Consider the following 21,502-nt stretch of genomic DNA (forward strand, 5'->3'; position numbering starts at 1 on the left):
GACTCGAATCAGATTTTGATATAGTTGTCTTTATCTTATTTGAAATGTCTGACTTTTAAAAGCGACTGTCTTATCACCCAAAACTTTTTTCAATTAACAAAACATCGACACTTAAAAAAGTAGCCTCACTTCAGTGAATCACTTAAGCTTCTATACATTTTCAATACTAGAGAGCTAGACAAGTAGTCGAGTTAATGTGATTTTAGATCCACTTGAATCTAACGAGTCAGATTTAGACAGCGAGAACAAAAAAAACACCAATCCGAGAAAAAACCCACGCCAATAGAATTAGGTATATATTCCACAAAACCCTTTTTTATTCTCTTTTCCTCTTGTGGTAGTCTCTCTCTCAATTTTCATCACAAGTAAAAAGGGGAGAAGGGGGAAAATAGGGTAAAAAAAATACAAATAGAGCAAGAACTTAGAACCCTCTTTCTCTCTCTCTCTCTCTCTCTAACTTCTCACAATCAAAGTTCAGTTTTTGTTAATTGAATCAGAAGTATTTGATAGTTTGATCAATCGTAAGACCAACGATTCCTTAAAATAACTTCCTTTTTTTTTACTGATTTTGATTCTAAAATACGGGAGTTTGAAGGAATTTGGATTCAGTTTATATGGGACTTTTGAATTTTGATCATGATGGTTATGATGGGTATAATGGGTATAGGGTTATTTTCTTGAAAAGATTTTACCTTTCTTGAGGGTTTTTCTTTTTGGGTTTTCAGGTTTTTGTGTGAGTGTGGAATCATGGATTATAATGTGATGTTTTGATTGATTATTTCTGTTTAGGGGTAAGAGTAGTGGGGTAGAAGAAACTAGGGTTTTGATGGAAGAAACTGAGGTTGAAGAAGGGGAAGCTTATATTTACCCAGAGAAAGATGAAGATATCATTGACCTTGATGTTCATCTATCATACATTGTAAGAAACTCGTGCCAAGTTCTGATTTTTCATAACCTAGTTCTGTTTAATTTGAACTGGGGTTCATATATACAGATAAATAAGACTATAAAAGTAATGGATTGATCCAAGTTTTTTTATTGGTAAGTTAGTACATTACTATAATAGTATCAAAAAAATGAAAAGAAATGATGAAGAATTTGATTGTGTGAATTTTGCTAGTTAGTTTGGGTTGGGAAATATAGCATTGCTTCAACTAGTTCTTGAACTAGGAAAAACAGGAATTACTGTGTAATTGAACTTTGATCTAAGAGTTTTGTTTATGAACCCCAGTAAAGTCTAGGTTAGTTGTGTGCATTGTTGCCTTATGATGTACTTGGTACTGGTTTAGTACTAATAGACGTTTGATGGTCTCAGATTGTTTAATTTACGTTCTTTGCTAACTACTAAGGAATTCGATGATCGTTGTTCATAATCTTCTGTGCCCTCTGATACACTATTAGTTTAGTACGCATGCATAAAGTGGATTTGAGTTTCTGAATTTGGCAAGTCCTAATGTTATATTTTCATTTCATTAAAAGACGTTGTTGTGTTTCTTAAGGATGAGAAGATCAAAGTTGTTCTAGGTCATTATCAGAAAGATTTCGAAGGTGGAGTTTCGGCTGAGAATTTGGGTAAGTTGAGCTATGGCAGAAGGATATATTTGTTCCATGAGAGAGGTTCAGTTAGTTGTTTGTTCTTTCATAGTGATGGTTGAACTTCATTCATTTTTGTAGGGTCAAAATACGGAGGTTATGGTTCGTTCTTACCTTCCTGTCAGCGATCTCCTTTTGCTTTGTCTCATCCAAGGACTCCACAGAGAGTTCAGAACTACATTGCACCAAAATCGCACAATTTGCAATCAGAGGTACAAATTTGTTTATTTTCTCTACTTCTTTTCTCAAATCTATGTACACGAGTCATAGGAAAATTTAGTTCATATTGAGGATAATTCTTGATCAATAACCCATATTGTAACTCGGGGCTTTCTTACGTCTAGGAGGGACATAATAATGCTAAAGTTCTTTCAAGTACACCACTGTCTGTGAAGCCTGTCTCGAAGGCTTCATCTAATAGAGATGTCCGTTTGTCTTCCATTCGGAGCACCGTGGATCTTTCTCCTAAACAGAAACTCGTGGACAAGTCTACTAAACCGAATGAGCAGAAAACACTGAAGGTCCGAATTAAAGTGGGTCCAGATCGATTATCGGCTCAGACAAATGCCGAAATTTACCGTGGACTTGGCCTTGACGACACACCTTCCTCGTCGCTGGAGGACAGTTCTTCTGAGAGTGGAGAGTTGTCTTTCGGATCTCATAATGCATCAGATGAATCTCCATCAAGCATGCTTCCGGTAACTTCTTCATCTTGTTTTCTTATGTTCTTTTGCATGATAGATGGACCGTTATTGACTCAGATGTGTCGTAATTTTTCACGATGGAACAGGACTTGATTTATTATTTAGATCCCGGTGATTCTTTGTTATCTCCACTTTCTGATAGTCTGATGCACTTGATCGAGAAAGGAGAGCTTCTGACTGATAATAGATGCAGTCTAACATACAAATGTGAGCAAGAAAGTTCTGCGACGTTAAGAGATGGGTCTCCTGTTATTAGGGATGATTGGAAAGATTGTGGAGGAAAGAAGATAAAATCAATTGAGAAAAAGCCGGGGAAAGTGAATAAGGGAAATGTCAAGGATGCAGATAGAGGAGATTCCCTCTCGAGGAAGAAAATAGAGGCTGGAACTGCAGTAAGTTCTAAATCTTTGAAGCTTCTTCCTGTATCCAAGCCGAGAGCTGAAGGTTTGGTACGAGGAAAAGGTATTGTGTCGTCGTCATCTGATAGTAATGGGAAAATGATTAAGTGTGTGCATGAAAAATTTGTATCTGACTATGCGAAGGACGTGACAGAGACAACGAAAGTAAGAACATGTTCCCTCGAGGATGTTCAGTTTGACACTGTAAAAATAGGCAGAAGCAAAGTTCATAAAAGCTTTGATCAATCGATTGATCAGTTAGAGGGTTCTAAGGGAGGGAAGAATCTCAATGCTGAACTTGGTGATCCTCAAAAACAGAAGAGTAAAAAGAAGGGACCAAATGGCAACGAGAAACCATCACATAAGAGCAACATTAAACCTAAAGGAAGCGAAGGTAATGATTTCCCGGCTGAAGAGTTCCCAAAGGAGAGCTCAAAGATTGGCTCTTCTTCATCAAAGCAAGGTAAAAAAACCAATGAGGATTACCCTTCGAAAGGTTTACTGGAGAATAAGAGATTAGACAAGGAGTCCGAAAAAACCAGAGAAAGTCATACTGGTTTCCTGGGGAAAACAAAGATTAAATTGAAAAAGAACGTAGTAGATGTTTCGGAAACTCCTAGAAGTAGATCAATAGACTCTGTGCTCCACGAAAGGCCAAGTAGCAAAAAGGTTGAATCCAAAACTGAGGTATATTTGAAACCAAATCTCTCGGTCACTCCAACAGAAAATAGGCCTGTTTCTGATGCTGTTCCTGCAACGGAAACTAATGTTATAGAGGAAGAATGGGTTTCCTGTGATAGGTGTGAGAAATGGCGCCTATTACCAGTTGGTACCAACCCCGGAAGCTTCCCTGACAAGTGGTTTTGTAGCATGCTTAACTGGCTGTAAGTTTTTTTTAATCAGATATATTCTTGGTTCTTTAGTCTGTAAATTCAAGTTTGCGGTTTTGTTGGCGATTTGGACCTTGACTTGAGTACTTTAGGTTCTCTTGTTTCTAAAATTGCATGTGTATTTAATATGTTATCTAGGCCCGGAATGAACAGATGTGATATCAGTGAAGAGGAAACCACTAGAGCTGTGCATGCTCTGTATAGACTTCCTGTACCTGAGAATCATCTTGGCGTGAGCAATCTTTCTCATGGAGCTGCACCCGAAGTAACTTCAGGTACTGTTCAGAATCTCGACCCAGCTCGTCAAGGTGATGGTTCGCATGGTGGGTTTGGAGAGAGAAAGAAGAAATTGAAGATAAAGGAAGCAGTAAACACAGCTATTGATACATATTCGGCACCTGTTCGAAACTCATTACAAAAGAATCTACATGATGCAACCCAGTCTCAACTGGAATCTCACCCGGCAAATAGAGCTGCCATTGGGCAATCAAGTAAGTGACAACTTCCGATACACATTTTCTTAGACAAAGAAAAGAACATCTTTTACCTGCTGAAATAACAGCTTCTTTTTTTGTCTCGTATAAACATGCATTTTTGTCCTTCGATGTTTCAATGCAGTTGACACCAAAAGCTCGATATTAAATAGAAAAAGGGGGTCAGAACAAGATGACTTTTGTGTCTCAAAGAGGAGTAAGATGGCTAGCTGTACTTCCCAGGATCGAATTAATGGTTATGATCAGTTAACTGTTAATGTGGGTTCCTACTCCACGAGTGGTTTTTCAAATAGCGCAGCTGGAAAGGATGTCCATAAAAGTAATGACATGAAATGTGATTCAAAGGAAAGAATACCAGTTTCTATGAAGAAGAAGCTCGGAGGAGTTCAGGTTTTGAAATCTAATAGTGTGGGTATTGATTCGAAGAAGAGAAAGGTCGAGGAGTGGCAGGAGAGTCAAACTTATCCAGAAGTGAAGAGTGAGCATAAGAAAGAAAAGAAGGCTAGGGTGCTTAAATCTGAGGGAAAAGAGTCCAGTTCGAACAAGGGTTGTGATAAAAATGACCAAAGAGGTAAGGCAACTCGAATTATTTTATCAAGTAGAAGTTCAATACCCCATGGAATGGTAGAAGATGTCAGTGGTGTTGAGAAGAACCCGCAACTCGGACGATACGTGGAAGCAAACACAGTTATTCGAAGGTCTCTAGATGGTATAGATATACCTAAAAAGAATATGGTGTACATGCAGCATTCTGTTACCGCTGCTTCAAGTTCTTCTAAGGTTTCAAACTCTCGTAGAAATAAAATTAACACTCAAGAGGTGAAAGGCTCACCGGTGGAATCAGTTTCTTCATCTCCTTTGAGAATCTCCAATCGAGACAAGGTTATTACTTCCACGAGGAAGCTTTTGGTGAAGGACAACAAATTCAGTGCTGGAGTACCTGTCAAGGCTATCCCTCGAAAATGCTCTAATGGTGAAGTGGATGTGGAGAATGTTCAGTTTGACACTCTGAAAGCAGATATATCTTTTGCTCGAAGATCCATGGTGTCTTCTCTGCTTGAACATCATGACAGAGATGCTAATCACACATCAGGTAGCAAATGCAACTCACAGGCTCAACCTTCATCCTGTCACGCCGATCACCCCAACTTAGCAAATGTTGGGTCTAATGATGTTCTGCCACGGAAATCTGGAAAGTTTTCCTTGCAATTCAAAGATAAGGATAGGAGTTCCAAATCTGTTTCTGGTGAAGGTGATATAAAGCTATCAGGTTTGTCCACTGAGCATGATTTGTATCAGATGCAGAATCTAAGATCTGAAGAGATTGGATCACGTAATCTATCTTACAGTGAAGAACCAACAGGTGAAAAGGAAAGATCTCAAGAAAAGTTTGCTATGAAATCCAAAAAGATCGAAAAGAATGGAACCGATAAGAAAGATTCTTCTGAAATACCTCCTAGTGAAGGTAGAGGAAAGCATCAGTCAAATTTTGGAGGATATGAAGGTTCGTCCATGAAATTGAGTAGTACTTGCAGTATTGATGAGAAGTTCAGGCCAAAGAAGGACTCTTTGAAGGTCCACGAAACTGAAGAACCCTCAAACAAGTTTCTTCCAGATAAAACAGACCCTTTCGAAATGGATCCTGGAAAACGAAAATATCAGTCATTGCCTTGTTCTGGAAATAAACGAGAAAACCTTACTCATTACCAACCAATAGCTGGAAATCCAACACCAGTTGATGCCTCTCGTTGCAGTGATAAGGCATCACAGGGGTCAGAACTGCCAATGAAGTTTGATAACGAGTATGAAACACTTCATAATAGTTCAAAACAGCAATCGACATCCAATAGTTTTGTGGTAAGGGACCTTGAAACCCAGACTCCAGTTAGAAAGGAGTCCTCAACTCAAGCTGCTGCAAGTGCGTTTAAAGAAGCCAAGGATCTCAAACATTCAGCTGACCGACTTAAGGTTCTCACTTGATTTTCTTAGTTCTTAAACATTTTCTTCCTTCTTGAGATGGTATAATGGATGTATTATAGATTTGCAGTTCTAATCTTTTGTATAACTGAAATCATCTTTTGTAGAGCAATGGACTAGAACTTGAAAGTACTGGAATATACTTCCAGGCGGCCTTAAAGTTTCTTCACGGAGCCTCACTTTTGGAACTCTGTAACCAGGAGAGTACCAAACATGGGGAGACTAGTTACATGATAGAGATGTATAGCAGTACAGCCAAACTCTGCGAGTAAGTTATGAAATACTTTATTTCTTTTTCTCTTGTATATCTTAAAAAACTTTAACTATTGTTGTCGTATCTCAATAGCTTTGAACTTGATACTATATAATATGGGTGCTATAAACTTTATTTCCTATACATTTCTAGGTTTGTTGCACGTGAATATGAGAAATTCAAAGAAATGGCTTCTGCTGCTCTAGCTTATAAATGCATGGAGGTAGCTTACATGAAGGTTGTTTATTCAAAAAATTCGACTGTAAGCAATGATCGGCATGAGTTGCAAGAAGCGCTGCAAATGGTACCACTAGGTAACTATAAATAGGAAATGAAGTCCTCTACATGTTATTGTAGTTAGTGATATACTCTTGCTTTTGGCTATTAAGAATCGAAATTTTGCGGACTTCTTTGTGCACAAAATTTGCCTACGGTTTAATTTTCGCAAATATCAAAATTTGCCCACGGTTAGTTTCCACAAAAATTTGCCTACGGTTTAGTTTTTCATAAATCATAAGCCGTGTGATGTCTACTTATTTAGGCGAAGTTGCTTTTTCTGTTTCCGCAAATATCAGACCAAGAGGCAGATACACTCTTTTTTCTTTGTGAGAAGGCAAAATATTCGTAAATAGCCCGAAGGTGAGGAAACAAAAAGTGAAGGGAGCTCTGCTAGCAGAATTCGCCAGTCAGGGAAGAACTGCAAAAGCGATTATAAGACAAAAGTCATCATAGAAACTAGAAAGGCATCTTAGTTAAGCTGTTCACTAGTAAAATTCAAAGGCCACTAATACCTCAAATTTGGAATGTTAAATAAAAATCTCTGATGTGATCCAACCTCTTAAGCTTCACGGCCTCCAAATATCTTTCAGTTCCTTTGCTTCGAAACCATGGTATAGCGGGTATCACTAGGAACACTTCCAAGAGAGAAAGTTCTCTGCCCCAAAAGTTTTGGCCTTCCCACGGGAAGTTTAGCACGTTTTACCGAACTGCCTCCTTGACGACATAAAAGTTCATAGAAGATTCAAAAAATTTCATACCATCCCCAATTTCATTTAATATTTCAATCGAATTCCACAAAATTCCTTGAAATAGAGTAATTGTAGTTTCTTCAAAATCATGCCTAAGTCTCTTATTATGCCTACACTGAACACTTTGGTGACCATTGTTTGGTCATCTATCAATAAATTATTGGCTTATTTAATTTCTACGTGATTTGGCTTCCATTTCTTGTTGTCTTCTGATGCTAAATTTACGACCTTTATTTTTTCTTGTTTAGGAGAGTCTCCATCATCATCTTCCTCAGGTGTAGATAACTCAAACAACCCAGACTTGATGGATAAGGGAGTTTTAGCCAAGACCGTTACTTCACCTCTTGTAACTGGGGACCAAGTCATTTCTTCTCAAACCCATCCCAGCTTTGTGCAGTTACTTAACTTTGTAAGTGCAATAAGTGCAGCCTATTTCTCAAATTTAGATTTAAAAACTAATATGAAGTACGAATCGTGCGTTATACTCTAGTGAAAGTTTTGTTCTTCATTTGATTTTCTGCAGGCGCAGAATGTTAATTTTGCACTGGAGGCCTCTAGGAAATCACAAATTGCTCTTGCAGCTGCTAATTTAGGTCTAAAAGAGTGTAGCACGTCTTCTGTTAAGAGCGCCATTGATTTCACATTCCATGATATAGATGGGTTACTTCGTCTTGTACGGGTAGCAATGGAAACGATTAACCATTAAGATCACATTGGTTTTTTGAACATTGTATATTCACCGTCTTTCTGTATGCCCGCCTTGAGTAGTAAGGAGAAGCCTTGAAGGAGCAAGAAAATGAATCTTCGCTCCGAAGAGTTGTTCCTAATATGTATCACTTGTTATATAAATGGAATTCCGCAAATTTGACATATGTTCTGTCTCAAGGTCTCAAATCTTTACAAGGATAAGGAGTAGATGAGTTTCAAAGAGAAGTTGCATGGGCTTGAATATTTAGTACGAGCTTGGGGGTTATATAAATGCACTGCCTAATTTGTATTGAAGCTAGAGAACCAAGATGAAGATATATGTAAATATCATTAAGAAGTTGGGTCTAATGATGCTTGATACTGTTTTATGTGATTGATGCCATCCTCGACGGGTTCCAAATTTGTTTGATATTGTGAATACAATTGGAAACTGAAATGTAGTTAGGGAAGAAGAAGTTACTAAGAAATACACCGAAACATTCTCTTGTCCGGTGCAGTTTTGTTCATGGTGCCTTTTTTCTCATTGTTCCTGTTCAAACTAGCAACTGGTCAGGTGCAACAGAAATGGTCAGGTTATCATCTTTTCTTTCATTGTTTCGTTTTATCATAACTTGTCGATTCTTCCTCTAATTTTTTGTTATATATTTTTCTATAGGTTGTGTTCTATGGCATCATGTTTCAATAAACAGTTTGTTTTCTGGATGGGAAGAAGGTAGAAATACATTGATATATTAAGAAAGTAAAATAGGAAAAAGTAATAAACACAAACCAATAACAAGATACTTGTGAAGATCTTTCACATGAACCTCAGTTTGGCAAGATTTTCTTCGCATTTCAAGGTATCGTAAGCTCCAGGATCTTGAATTGAACTTTTCGCCTATTTGTCTTTTTACTGATTCTCTCTCTCTCTCTTGTTGGTTGCAGGGGACTTGAGTAGTTCAATATCTCATTAGCAAACTTAATTGGAATTGGGAAAGATTCAAATGCTTCCTGTTGTGCTCATGGGTGTTGCTGCGCGTAAATCTTATGGGTAAAGCCTTGCTTTCGTAGCTGCAGTTTTTGCAGAAAATTTTTAATCGAAACGATACTAGAATCTTAAATCCGTTATTTTGATTTGATATCTTAAACGGACCCATGATAGAATTAGAGTATACAAGTAAGAAACCTTTTTAAGCAGTGATGAGTACTAGTACCGTATTCACCTAGTGGTTCACAATAGGGTGGGTCGGCATGAAACGACACGAACCAACCTGCTTAGAAGCAATTTTAACCGACATAGCTCGTTTATTAACCTGACGGAATGGTACTCCATGACCAAAGGGGGCGTGGTGTGCCCAGGTTTTTGCCACGTCAGCCTCTCTTTCCCCGCCCCATTAAGAACTGAAAAATGACCTGCCACAGAAGACATAATGGCTCAGTTTGGTACTGCAAATATTTGAATATTCATTTATACTTCGCAGATCGGAATATTAGTATTGACAACTTACGTCTAATAGATATCTTCCTTCGGTTTCAGGTGAATGGGTTGATCTTGCAATAATATGGTGCTGGTGGTGAGAAAAATAAATTCAGTAGATATCATTCTTAAAAACTATATTCTTAAAAACTTAGTAAAGACTTCCTATTATCAGATTGTTAGCCATTAGTATTAACTTCCCCATTTATAAATGTCATAGTGACGACATTTAATCGATATATTTTTTATGAAAATTTTATGATTCCGTATCTCCTTTTTGTGGTGGTGTTTTTTTTTTCATTATCTGAATCTGGTTCATATGACTCAAAATTTCAAATGGAGATAAAACAAACTCAATCAGATGAATGAGTCATACATTACGAATCAGACAAAAACAAACATTACAAAATCTGATTCTAATAAGTAAGACATTGAGTCAGATGGTAAATCAAACAAATTAAAACAATCATCTCTCAAATCTTTTGATCTTTGAGATTTCAATACTGCTAGAATATGTATAAGGTCTGGAACCAGATTCACAAAAATAATATGTATAAGACATTGACTCATTTCCCGCCGTTCAGAGTCGCGCGCAAATAAGTAACGACTATCGTGCGCCGAAGCGTGAGATACTAATGTCTATTCGGGCGCTGGCACATGTTGGCAGGAGTCGAATTATATGTTTTAGTATGTAGCTTACTATATAGTTAGTCAATTTTTTGTCGAATTTGATGTTTAACGAAATGATTAAGAGAGAGATATTCCTCTATCCAATGGCTGCTACTATCCGCATCATCTTCTCTGATTAGAGAAATAACAAGTAGGAAGTGTTAGTATTTCTTTTCCAAGTAAGATGTGAAATATGACTCTGAACTCTAATTAGCTAAATATGTTTGTTTTTATTTGACTCATATTAGTGACTGGCTCCGGCGGTTTGAAGTCCATTAAAATTGAAGAAACGCAACTTCAAGAGAGCCCAAACAAATAAACAAAAAGTTTTAGGATTGCTCGTACCAATTTACTCACCACTAGCAGACTAGCAGTAATATCTGTTCGGTTTGGCACTTCAGAGTCTCGCGACTTTATAACTAGCTAGATAAAGTACATCGTACCTTACAAGGGGCACCAAACTTACTCCGAAAGAGATTAATTTACGACGAAAGAGATTTAAGGGGAAAACGAGAGGAATTTTTAAATTAGACAAAAGGGTTGAGTTGTTCTGTTCTGACACTTGATCCTGAGGTTTAATGACTTGAACATATGTACTATATTATAGTAGTTATAATCATCTGCTCTAAGACCATAAGTTACAAATTAAACCCTAGATTTCAGCTGCAAGCATAAACACACACATCTAGTCTTCGAGACAATCTTCTTCGACATGATTTTCTTCATTCGATCCAAATGTTTTCAACAACAGAGTCTTCTGGTAGAAAGACAGCAGTTAAAAGATCATTCTTCTTCGGGTTCTTCCTCTTCTTGGAGTAGATTTTCTCTGTTGTCATGAGCCCAGAAGCCTCGAACGTCTATAAGCATACTAGCAACGGTTCCACCTTGTTTGCAACCCAAGAGATCAGCCAATGTTATTCTTAACGGATCAGCTGGTTTAACCATATCCCATATTTCATCTCTAACATCTTCGATACATAATTCGTAGTTTCCTCCCTCTATCCATTTCTGGTGTACATCTCTGTTCGACAACAAAAGAAATTGGATTAGTTAACTGATAATCGAGGTTTTTTTCGTAATAATGGTGTCAGGATCCAATCAGAGAGCTAGGGTTAAACATTTCGGAAGTGTTTCAGTAATTTGAGACTTGAAGAACTTGCTCCAGATCAACAAGCAGGAAAACTACTGATTCTTTCATGTAGGAAGATTGTATCGGGTACATCTTTGTCTTTTAGATGCACCCCTTCTTTTCTTCCGCAACGATTTAAACAGAACTAATAACATAAATCTTACTTTTACGAAGAAATTTGAAGATATCAGCGACAAACAAATGGGTGAAAAAGGAATTGATTAGGGGTAGGACGGGCATGACATTGGGCATGGGTCGACCCGCGATATCTGTCGATCCAAGCCGAGTAACTCGGCCGAGTTTTCAGAACTCTACTCTGATATTTATCACAAACTTCCAACAATTTAAAGTTTCATACATAAGAACTATGTTGGAGGTTCATATGGGACTTGATCGCGCTATTCTCGATCTCCAATAGATCTACTCGAGTGGATTCGCCGATCTCAACTATAATTATGGGATAGTCAAACAACATAATTGGGAACGTGAAGATCTTTTTTACCTGAAAAGTGTATGAATATCAGCTGTTGTAAGAAATCCCCTTCCATGAAGATCAAGACATCGAAACAAATATGTCAATCCTTCTGGAGTGTCTTTATTTTCGAGGGCCAACACAAAATCAAGAAAGCTTCCGAAATCCATCTCTCGTGAATTACCACCTCCACTTTTTCCACGTCGCACATGCTCATCAAATGCTGAAAAAGGAATCACCCAAACATAAAGATAAAACCATCCAATGCACGAATCCACTTCGCGCCATATAACAGAATCGAATGAATTTTTTTAAGGCTGAACCGCTGAAGTCATAAGAAAATGCATGAATGAAACAGCACAACACAAAAATGTGACTCAATCAACATTTTGGTTTGACTGAAACAAGTTTTGGTATCAAACCTCGCTCGACGAAAATTTCTGTGAGTGTACCATCAGCGTATTCCCGAAGTTCCTGCTTGCTTAAACTCCCATTCATATCTTTATCTAGAGCAAGAAACATATCTGCAAGAAAATTACGGACACAGTTAACAACATATATCACAAGGTGCTATTAATCATAAACTTATAATAGAAAATTTTAAAAACACACTAAAAGTGAAAAACAAAAGAGTAACTATTAACATGTTCTAGGCTTCGCTGCACGAGGAATACTCATGGCAGCCGATCATGAACTTCCAATGCAACTCTAACCCTCTCGATATGGTTTAAAATGAAAATACTTGGTTCCTAAATCCGGCCAGATCAGCCCTAGCCGTGAACTTTCTGCCCAACCCTAACCATTCACTATGTAGTGTCTAACTTAATCAAGTTGATTGATAGAAATTCCTCTAGTTTGATCAATTTTAGCACATACGCTCATGATAATCTTAAGCGGCACAATGACATGTGAAATATAAATGTCAAAAAGATCATTCTGAGACGAGACAAGTGGACATTGGTGGTACTCAATGGAGCTGATCTAACACGGAGAGAAAGATAAAGAACATGACAGTATAAAACTATGAATAAGAAGCATACATTCCATTAAATCATAGAAAAAACACAGTACATACCACAAATTCGTTGAGCGGAAGTCAAAGAGAACCAGTTCTCAGCTTGTTCAGTATCAGTTACTTCCTCCTCGCTTTCCTAATGTATGTGAAAAACAATTAACAGATTGCGAGCTTCAACTCTGGTTCAATATGTATTATGTAGCACCTACTGCTAGCGTGGATGCTATTACACAGATATGGAGATACACAAGAAGTTGACTAATGTGGAACAGTATGCACATAATATGAGCTTCTAACATTTGAGATACAAGTGTCATCAGGTTACAGTGTAATCGACATTTTATGAAAGGGGGCTTAAATCACTATGACCATACTCGGGGGTTTTCTCATTGAATCTCAACTCAACAGTAAGCTGTAACGCCTTAAGTATTGAAGATTATAAACCACTTGCTCAAGAACATATGGTATCCATTTAATGAAGTAGGTAATTTAGGAAACTGCTATATGTTAATGTTTAGCTACACAAAAATCACAATTTCAGACTATCGCATTTACATCCAGCAGAAAGGTTTCTCAGAGACTAAGTCAAATAACTATGCGACCATTACATAAAACCCCAGTCCAACTACGGGGTCAAACATTGCAAAAGGAACGAAATCTGTGTAGATGTAAAGCAGTTCACAAGTTGTGTGTGAGGGCATAGATCTGAATAAATAGTTTAATCTGAGTCCAAACAACAAATGTAATCCCATTATAATACAACAGAAAATCATATGCTTAGCAAAAGACTACCTGATGTAGTTCCATTAGTTCCTGCAGGCAATTACTGAGAAGCACTTTTTTTATGCATGCTTTACCTGTCAATAACCACAAAAGAAAATCGTGAAAGAAGTTAACAGAAGGAACAAGGAACAAGGAACCTCGGAGAAGAGCAACAAAGCAAGAGTCTGTAAGAGAACTAAATAACTTAGCCACTAATGCATTAATAATGATATAGTAGTTTTCTTCATAGATGACACCCCTTCTTGCATACATCAGTTTTATGTCATGAAATAAACAAACTAAGCTAATAAAGCTGCATAAGAGCTTACAGCTTCATCAGGTTAGCATAACAACCTAGGTACATTCCCAGCCCCATTAGCTTTTATACATGCATATGGCAGTAAGTTTCTTTGCCGTCTCCCCAATGGATAGATATCTTATTGACATTTTACATGGTTTCCAGTTTAGCTTGAGTACTAGCGTAGTACTTGGTATCTCCCTCCAGGATGATACCACTATAAATAGAATTTTAAGGGATAGTATAACATATTTGGAAATCAACTCTGAATTGCACTACAATCTGAAACACGAGAACGAACCTCGCCTATGAGGGTCACAGAAAAAGAAGAATTTGTGTGCAGCAATACGGCAGTACATCTGAACAAAGGCTTCAGGCATATCACGTAGTTGTGCGAGATTAGGAATAAGGCCTCTTATGTACGCCTCCATTTCCTGAAGAGATATGGGATAAGCATGGTGCACAACAGAGTAGAGGTGAAATAGACATTAACAAATAGCAGAGACGATATGAAATCACAATTCGCACAAACAAGAAAAAGAAAATCGAGTACATGAAAAGAATATAACGCTTAAAAGGTTCAGAAAGGTGGAATGTCCCATACATGAGCTTGAAGGAAACCATCGGAATCTTCATCAAGCTCGCTCATATCAATTCTTGCTTGAGTAAGTGAAACCTGAATGACAAGGAATTGTTACCACCAAGAAGGTTAGAATATTTAGCCAAAGAAACTATTCTCATTTATTTTATGTTCTCTTACTCGCAATTTTAATTTTCTACTGGTTCTCTTACAAAAACTTATCACTATTTCATTTGTCAAGAGAATGATAATGATTCTTGTACTCGCGTAAAATTAAACAAATTGCTCGTGTCAATTGGAATTCGTGCATGTAGAATTGTTATCAATTTTATCTTGTCTCTGTTTGTCCTTGGCGACAGTTAAAATATTATGTGAAATATTAATAGACTGCTAAAAGGAATAAGAGCTTTTTCTAAGGAAGAAAAATAAAAAGAGCATAACCCACCGTGCGCATGACATAAAGGTAAAAAGGCAATATGGCTATTCTCCCTGACTCGTCTTTCTCAAATTTCATAAAATTCGAAGGACTGAAAAAGCGTCGACATTTTGGCCCTATTTGCTCAGAACATACAGATGCAATGTGGCAGAAATCTTCATAGTTCATCTGTAAGACAAAGGTAATCAAGGAATTAACACCATTACTGGACCAAGTGATCTTAACTAAAGAAATTCTGATTTTTGCTGTAAGCATTTTGGTTGTAAGATCAAAAAAGAGGAAGAAGACTGAAGAAAAGAAAATAGACCTTTTCAGCACCAGTAGTGTCATCGATCACACAGTTTTCTCTCAAGCATGCCCACATGGCGTCTAGGTCGTCAGCGTTCAGCAAGAGATCTGACTGTTTCTGCAAAACAAAGACAGAAACTAGAATCAGGTTTTAAGCCGAAGTATTTGGTCACGCAGAAAATAGAGGTATAGCAGACATCAATGTAAGAAAAAGTTCAGCCATTTACATTTGAATACCAAGCAAAAACAACTAAACCAATTTTACCTTCAAAAACCGGTACTTGGCCAATCTTTGGACCCTGTGACTGATAGAACCTTCTTCAGGTTTCTGTGTGAATCAAAAACAGAAGAAAGAAAAAAAAATAAATAAACAATACAAGAAGGGAACATTGTTGAATCTAATACTTCTAAATATTGTTTTTAGTCAATTTCTAGGAAAACGTCTCTGTGGGAAGTCAAATCCTATGTCAGACTCGAAATGAAAAGCTTGAGATTTCTGTAATAGTGTAACGTTGACATAAGATTCTAATACTGGTTTACAGTAGAAACAAGAGCCAACCACCAAAGTAAACAACTGGAGTGCATGCCTTTCTATAAAAGCTTGGAATTGTACCCGCTTCAGCATTCTTTTGTTGCTTTTCCTTAAATATCTCAAGCAATATTCTCTTCGTTTCAAGCTCTGAAAAGTATGGGAAGTAAAAGACTATCAATGATTAAGCAATACAAGTACTGCCTCCAACTAATATTTTTGGGGTGACTTCAAATTTGAAGCCATTAAGCATAAGAACACTAAAATAACACATCGACAAAAGGGACATTGAGTATTTCAACATTTCTGCATATCAACGACAAGCCTGCTCTATTTTTTTGAAGATTTGAATGGATATATTAAAAGAAAGAAAAAGCAAGATATATCTGAATTCTTGGGAATCAACAGCTTCGTATAGCTAAAGCACTTGACCTGAACTGGACGAACGGCGGAAACACAGATATTAACCTAAGAAATCCTGAATCTTATATCACAACTCAAAACTTTCCTTCCAAAAATACCCAAGTAACATTCAATTCCTACCCAGGTGAAGTCAAAGTTCAAGCATTGGATTTTAAAATTAACAACTCAATCTACCCTTTTTGCTAAAACAACTAAAAATCTAACCTTTTTGCTGAAACAACTCTAAATGTACCAAATTAGTACATTGTAAATCCCTGATATTGTAAACCCTAACTTCCAATATCATACATTTTATCAAAATTTCAGTAGAGTTAGCCAACAAAACCAGTAACACCCATGGCAACAAAATCAACTACTAGATCTAGGTTATCAGAAAATGGGTATAAGAATTAAAGAAGGGTAAGAAAGAGAACCAACCCATTAAAGCTTCAGAGCCAAGACCAGCACCAGATCCAATGAATCGACGGAGGTTTCGAACCCATGGCATAGAAGATGCCGGAGGAATTTTTCTCTGGGCAACTTCATGCCCTCCTTCACCGTCGCTTGAACCACTATACATACCTTGTCTATCTCTCTCTAGATTCTTATCTGAAATTGGGGGTTTGTAGAGAGAGAAAATGAGAAGTAGTATTTGGTAGTAATCAACAACAACCCACCAAACTATAACCTAGTTATTAGAGTTTGGAGAAGAGACAGATCTATCTAACCACTACTGGAATGAAATCTATATGTTAAACAGAAGTCTAAAGCCGGACAAATTTATTATATTACTAACTTTATACACTGTCTAAATTATATGGGATAAATTTTGATGGTAAATTGCTTCCATCGAGACTCAATCTCACGATCTCATGTCGCTGCACAAAAAGGTAGTGGACAATAATATCTTAGTTATATCGCATGTTTTAATATAGGTCTGTGAGAGTATATGATCTCTTATCAGAAGCACCACTCTTTATTTTTCACTCATCGGGTCTAGTTTGTAATAAAATATGTAAAGACTATATTGTGGGAGAGACTATTGCGTTAATGTGTGATAAAATTATTTTGAGCTGCTAACAATATCGATAGTTTTGGGGAGAGTGTTGAATTCATTATAAGAGACACAATACCTCGTCTCCCACTAATGTGGCATTCGATTCGTTTATAAAACTTGGGCACTTGGAGGCTTTATAGAAATAAAATGTGTCATTTTCGTTTAGACGCCCTCCCAACGTTAAAACACCACTAAGAAGTTGTGCTTGATCTCGTAGCACTTCAAAACACCACTAAGAAGTTGTGCTTGATCTCGTAGCCGTTTATCAACATTTGTGTTTGTGGCAGTCGCATACTTATTCCATTCCAATGATGTACACAAATTGTACGATGGTGCGACGGTAGGTCATTCATCCCATTGTTCTTTATCGATGTAATATCAACATCAGACGAAGTTCACAAAGATCAAACAAAAGTATATCAAAGAAACAAAAGCAAGACATCTAAAGCATGATCCATTGAAGTAACTTAGAGGTGAAATGTTACAAATACCCAAACAAAAGTCAAGTTTCTTCTGTTTTCGTGTTCGGTAAACAAAATAAAAATAAGCAATTATCTAGCAAATTAAGTTCACAACATAACATTTTGGATGTCATCCAATCTATCTCCATGGCCCTGCAGATAAATCAATCTGTACCAAAATTTAAAGGACAAAAATAGGGACCATTTTGTCGAAGAAAAATGCAGAGGGAAATTGTCTATTTAGTTCAGAATGGATCATAACATAAATAAGCAGAGAAAGGAATCTAATTGAACTTATGGAATCATGGAAGGGATTTTCTATTGAGTTTATTGAGAAAGAGAGCAGGGTTTGGAAAACCATTTCAAAGATGGTTATAATTTATTCGAGACGAAAGAGTTGGCCATATAAGAGATTATGTGAACATAAAGACGACTATGTACTATCATAATCTAGGTTGAACTTCAATAGGTCGGTGAAAAGGGGATGAGCGAGAAAGTACATCTGAAGAACAGGTTAAGATTCTTCTAGCAATGGATCAACTAGAGGCACGACTATCATTTCCGCGGCCGCCACTCGAAGGGGAAGAAGAACTCTGACCAGACAATTGAACACCAGAATGAAGAACAGTCTCACTCTTTGAGAAGATCGAACCTACTGAGCCACTGGAAGTGTTTTCTGCAGATGGTAGTCTTGTTGAGAGAGACTCCTTGCTTGATCCGGCAGTGACCTCCGGCCTCAACTCTGAAGATGAAGAAGATGGGGCCAAAGTAGCTGGAGAAGAACCTACTGGGTAGGGAGCAACTGGCATGTCTGTAAGAGAAGATGCAGATGGACTATAACTTAGTGTGCCCATTGGATGATCGTATTTGCATGTCGGCCCGTACTTGCATACTCCGTGTTGAGCGTAGAAAGTGCAGGTTGGAGCTCCCTGTTAATAAAATAATGTCAGAGCCTCAGAGGCAATATAACCAAATATCTAGTGTAACATATGACACCACATAGATATTACTTCACGGATATTGTTTGGTGGAGAAATCAGTTAAAAGACAAAACTCCCACAGCACAAAGAATAGATACTAGAAAAAAAAAACAAGTACGTAAGATAGAGCAAAAGACTTTGGAGTTTAAAAATAAATTGATAACTTAAGCACTTTGGCATGTATGTCCTTATAGCTAATGACGACCTAATGACAGAACCTAAAGACAATAAATGTAGCATAAATATTAAGATATACTGTAACTCGATACCTCCACTTGAAGTGGTACGCTTAAATTTCGATAATTTTTAGCTATCTCACAACTTATGATCTAGAGTAAACCTAAAAGCCAACTATAGTTTGGTTATCAAACAAAATTTAGGTTTCATTACTTTGTAACAACCTTGGCTATAAGTCCACTGAAATAAGAAATGATAAAGTATGAGTATCCATACCGGACGAAGAGGAAGTCCCATGTGACTGAGGGCAATTGTATTTGGAGCTATCCACTCCGGAGGATGATGGTATCTACACATAGACCCATATTTACAATCACCTGTTCTCATGTAGAATCGGCATTCAGGTTGACCAGGTCTTTCTGGGTATACGTTTTCCTTCTCGGTACTGGTAGAGAAGCCAGCAGACACAAGGAAGGGTGGTTGAGATCCTGTATAAGCAGGTGCAGAAGAAGAGAGCCCCGTTGGCCCATAATGAGGGCCTGGCCCAATAGTGGCTTGATTACTTGGAGATGCGAGTTGACTTAAATGTCCCTAAAACAAGTAAAACACAAATTTGTGAAATTCATATAATTTTTTTTTAACACTGTTGAGTTAGGAAGTACTTGAACACATACCGGATAATGGCTCCAATTCGAAATTGGAACCAATCCTGGGGAGAGCAACACAGACCCATAAGTCCCTTGCACAAATGAACCAGGTACTAATGGAGGCCTACCAACTTGCCATGTGGCAGTTACCCCTCCAAATTGTGGACTAGAAGGAACTACGGGAGATTGCACTGTCGGATAAAATTCAGGTCCAGGAGCCGGCATTGGTGCGCTGGATGGTTGTGGGTGATGAAATTTACAGGTTTCACCAAACTTACACTGCCCCGTCTTTATGTAGTAGGAGCACTCTTTCTCACCCTGACGTAGATTAAACCGTCAAGTCACATTTACCAACAAATTGAAGAACATAACACAAGATAACATTACGACATTGCAAAAACTGATCGAGAAAGGAAGGAATTCTAACCGGTCGAAGCGGATAACCAAAATAATTTAGTAACACGGGGTTCATTGCTCCACCTTCAAATTTCGGATGGTGGAACTTGCAGGAAGAACCAAATTTGCAAGCCCCGGTCTTCATAAAATACTGCAGATTTAGAAAGCATAACAAAATTGATATCCAATGAACTATTTAGACACGCGAGAAGTAGAGAATAAGAGAAGTATCTTAAAATCACACTTTCTGCCAAGAGTTTAAGTAATTAGACCATTAAACCCACCCTTTAATGGAAATAAAATTACAATTCAATGTAGAAACTAACTTGTTTCTTTAAAAGACCTACTTCAACGGAAAGCGAAGGATATCAAAACAATCCCAAGCAAGATCTCAAACGAGATTGTACCTGACACTCGGGTTCCCCTTCCCGCTCGGGGTATTCCCCTTCTTGCCGTGTAGCTCCAGCAGCCTGAACAAAATTATTTACGTATTCAATCTTAATATACAAAACTAAAACCGAATCACAAAAAATCATGGTTCACACTAGAGATTGGACCTCGGTTTCAAAGGCGGAGACAGTATCGACAACTGCTAGAGCTTGGGGCGTCACAATAGAGGGTTCTTAGATATATCATATTAACCACCAACATTATAAACAGTAGAACAAGCCAACGAAAAAAAAAAACCTATTTTAAGCGAACCAACACTAATTCTAAGTTGGGAAAGTAATTAACAGCAATACATCATACATTACAAGATTAAACTGAATGTGATCAACCAAAGAAACCAACTTTTATGAAATCTAAAACCCCATTATTAAGCCCTAAATTACTAAGACACCAAAATCAAAATTAGGGTTATGATAAAAAGGTTTACCATAGTCCGATCGCGGGGATGATTAAATCGACACCTAACACCGTATCCACAAGTACCAGTACGCATATAATACACACAATTAGGTTCATCAGGTCGCTCAGGATACGAAATCCTATTCCCTTCTATTCCCAATTGCCACATCGATTCTACAATTACAAAATTCAAGATCCAAATACACAAATTCAATCATCAATACATTATCTTAAAAACCCTAATTTTAGATCAACAAAAAAAAACCCATACCCAGAATTCAAAATCATCTAAAATTACCTTCAAGACCAGTTTCAGGTACAATAGAACTCCAATCCATGGATGGATCTGATTTTGACCCTTCCATTGTTTGACTTCTACTACTACCTTGCATGATGATGATGATTATGTATTCAAATTTTGGTTTGTAATGTTTACAGAATGTACAGGATTCTAGAGAGAGAAAGAAGAAAGAGAGAGAGAATGGGGAATCAAAGTTCTAGAATGATCTGGAAGCTCCGATCGAGTGGGAAATTTGTGATTTTTTTGATGAGGTGGTGGTTTTAGCTTCTTCTTCTTCTTCTTTTCTCTGCCGTCTGGTTTTTTTTTTCACTTTTTCTCTCTCTAAAGTTTTCAAAGTTTTTTTTTTTTGTTTTCTCTCTCTTCAAACTTCTTTTTCGTTTGTTTTTGTTGTTTTATACCCGCCAAACAAAATTATAGGGACTTTTTACAAAAACCCAATATCACGAATCACTCCAAAAATCACATTTTAAATGTGAAATTAGTCCCAAAATTCACATTTTAAATGTGAAATTAGTCTCAAAAGTTACATTCCAATGTGAAAATGCCAAAACAT

The 21,502-nt window shown here is 37.3% G+C and overlaps 3 protein-coding genes and 1 non-coding gene across 8 annotated transcripts; 1 reads left to right on the forward strand and 3 right to left on the reverse strand.

Annotated features, from left to right (window-relative positions):
• Positions 1 to 75: 75 nt before the first annotated feature.
• Positions 76 to 9,770, forward strand: LOC147535952 (cysteine-tryptophan domain-containing zinc finger protein 3-like). 4 transcript variants are annotated; one of them, XM_086640209.1, is made up of 15 exons: positions 282 to 521; positions 790 to 919; positions 1,500 to 1,572; positions 1,675 to 1,805; positions 1,938 to 2,291; positions 2,384 to 3,579; positions 3,724 to 4,076; positions 4,204 to 6,047; positions 6,164 to 6,324; positions 6,463 to 6,623; positions 7,586 to 7,746; positions 7,861 to 8,612; positions 8,701 to 8,884; positions 8,970 to 9,075; positions 9,562 to 9,770. In XM_086640209.1, exons 2-12 carry the CDS (start codon positions 827 to 829, stop codon positions 8,041 to 8,043), a joined length of 4,710 nt encoding a protein of 1,569 aa, XP_086496335.1. In that variant the 5' UTR covers positions 282 to 521; positions 790 to 826; the 3' UTR covers positions 8,044 to 8,612; positions 8,701 to 8,884; positions 8,970 to 9,075; positions 9,562 to 9,770. The 4 variants fall into 4 exon arrangements, with proteins under 4 accessions (XP_086496333.1, XP_086496332.1, XP_086496335.1 ...); XM_086640210.1 differs by having other exon boundaries at positions 312 to 521; positions 7,861 to 8,617; XM_086640207.1 differs by having other exon boundaries at positions 76 to 919; positions 7,861 to 8,617.
• Positions 9,771 to 10,667: 897 nt separating this feature from the next.
• FASS (tonneau 2 (TON2)) lies at positions 10,668 to 17,079 on the reverse strand. Of its 2 annotated transcripts, none has more exons than XM_086644949.1 (13): positions 16,887 to 17,079; positions 16,520 to 16,845; positions 15,738 to 15,829; positions 15,416 to 15,478; positions 15,170 to 15,268; positions 14,872 to 15,030; positions 14,451 to 14,522; positions 14,148 to 14,280; positions 13,579 to 13,643; positions 12,847 to 12,922; positions 12,194 to 12,295; positions 11,802 to 11,994; positions 10,668 to 11,191 (listed from the first exon to the last, which is right to left on the reverse strand). In XM_086644949.1, exons 2-13 carry the CDS (start codon positions 16,659 to 16,661, stop codon positions 10,954 to 10,956), a joined length of 1,434 nt encoding a protein of 477 aa, XP_086501075.1. In that variant the 5' UTR covers positions 16,662 to 16,845; positions 16,887 to 17,079; the 3' UTR covers positions 10,668 to 10,953. The 2 variants fall into 2 exon arrangements, with proteins under 2 accessions (XP_086501075.1, XP_086501076.1); XM_086644950.1 differs by having other exon boundaries at positions 15,764 to 15,829; positions 16,887 to 17,002.
• LOC147535954 (small nucleolar RNA snoR104) lies at positions 11,296 to 11,414 on the reverse strand. Its single transcript, XR_015226796.1, has one exon. It is a non-coding gene; the product is annotated as a small nucleolar RNA snoR104 (small nucleolar RNA).
• A 500-nt stretch (positions 17,080 to 17,579) lies between the features above and the next one.
• Positions 17,580 to 21,356, reverse strand: LOC147535955 (zinc finger CCCH domain-containing protein 32-like). The gene is made up of 7 exons (XM_086644951.1): positions 20,947 to 21,356; positions 20,677 to 20,822; positions 20,207 to 20,269; positions 19,831 to 19,950; positions 19,431 to 19,721; positions 19,033 to 19,347; positions 17,580 to 18,528 (listed from the first exon to the last, which is right to left on the reverse strand). The coding sequence occupies exons 1-7, from the start codon at positions 21,038 to 21,040 to the stop codon at positions 18,136 to 18,138; spliced, it is 1,422 nt and encodes a 473-aa protein (XP_086501077.1). The 5' UTR covers positions 21,041 to 21,356; the 3' UTR covers positions 17,580 to 18,135.
• Between the last annotated feature and the right edge of the window lie 146 nt (positions 21,357 to 21,502).

Source organism: Eschscholzia californica, unplaced genomic scaffold, assembly GCF_041429995.1.
Source record: "Eschscholzia californica isolate CP2 unplaced genomic scaffold, dmEscCali1.0.p SCAF_5, whole genome shotgun sequence".
NCBI lineage: Eukaryota > Viridiplantae > Streptophyta > Magnoliopsida > Ranunculales > Papaveraceae > Eschscholzia > Eschscholzia californica.

Excerpts from the sequence above, each read along its gene's own strand:
- LOC147535955 (XM_086644951.1), bottom strand. The coding sequence starts at position 21,040 with ATGCAAGGTAGTAGTAGAAGTCAAACAATGGAAGGGTCAAAATCAGAT. Across the intron at positions 20,823-20,946 it reads ACCTGAAACTGGTCTTGAAG|AATCGATGTGGCAATTGGGA; the intron begins GTAATTTTAGAT and ends TTGTAATTGTAG. Across the intron at positions 19,951-20,206 it reads AAGGGGAACCCGAGTGTCAG|TATTTTATGAAGACCGGGGC; the intron begins GTACAATCTCGT and ends CTAAATCTGCAG.
- LOC147535952 (XM_086640207.1), top strand. The coding sequence starts at position 827 with ATGGAAGAAACTGAGGTTGAAGAAGGGGAAGCTTATATTTACCCAGAG. Across the intron at positions 1,806-1,937 it reads CGCACAATTTGCAATCAGAG|GAGGGACATAATAATGCTAA; the intron begins GTACAAATTTGT and ends TCTTACGTCTAG. Across the intron at positions 4,077-4,203 it reads AGCTGCCATTGGGCAATCAA|TTGACACCAAAAGCTCGATA; the intron begins GTAAGTGACAAC and ends GTTTCAATGCAG.
- FASS (XM_086644949.1), bottom strand. The coding sequence starts at position 16,661 with ATGTATAGTGGTTCAAGCGACGGTGAAGGAGGGCATGAAGTTGCCCAG. Across the intron at positions 13,644-14,147 it reads CTGTGACCCTCATAGGCGAG|GTAAAGCATGCATAAAAAAA; the intron begins GTTCGTTCTCGT and ends GGTTATTGACAG. Across the intron at positions 12,296-12,846 it reads TTCCGCTCAACGAATTTGTG|ATATGTTTCTTGCTCTAGAT; the intron begins GTATGTACTGTG and ends ATTTTCTTGCAG.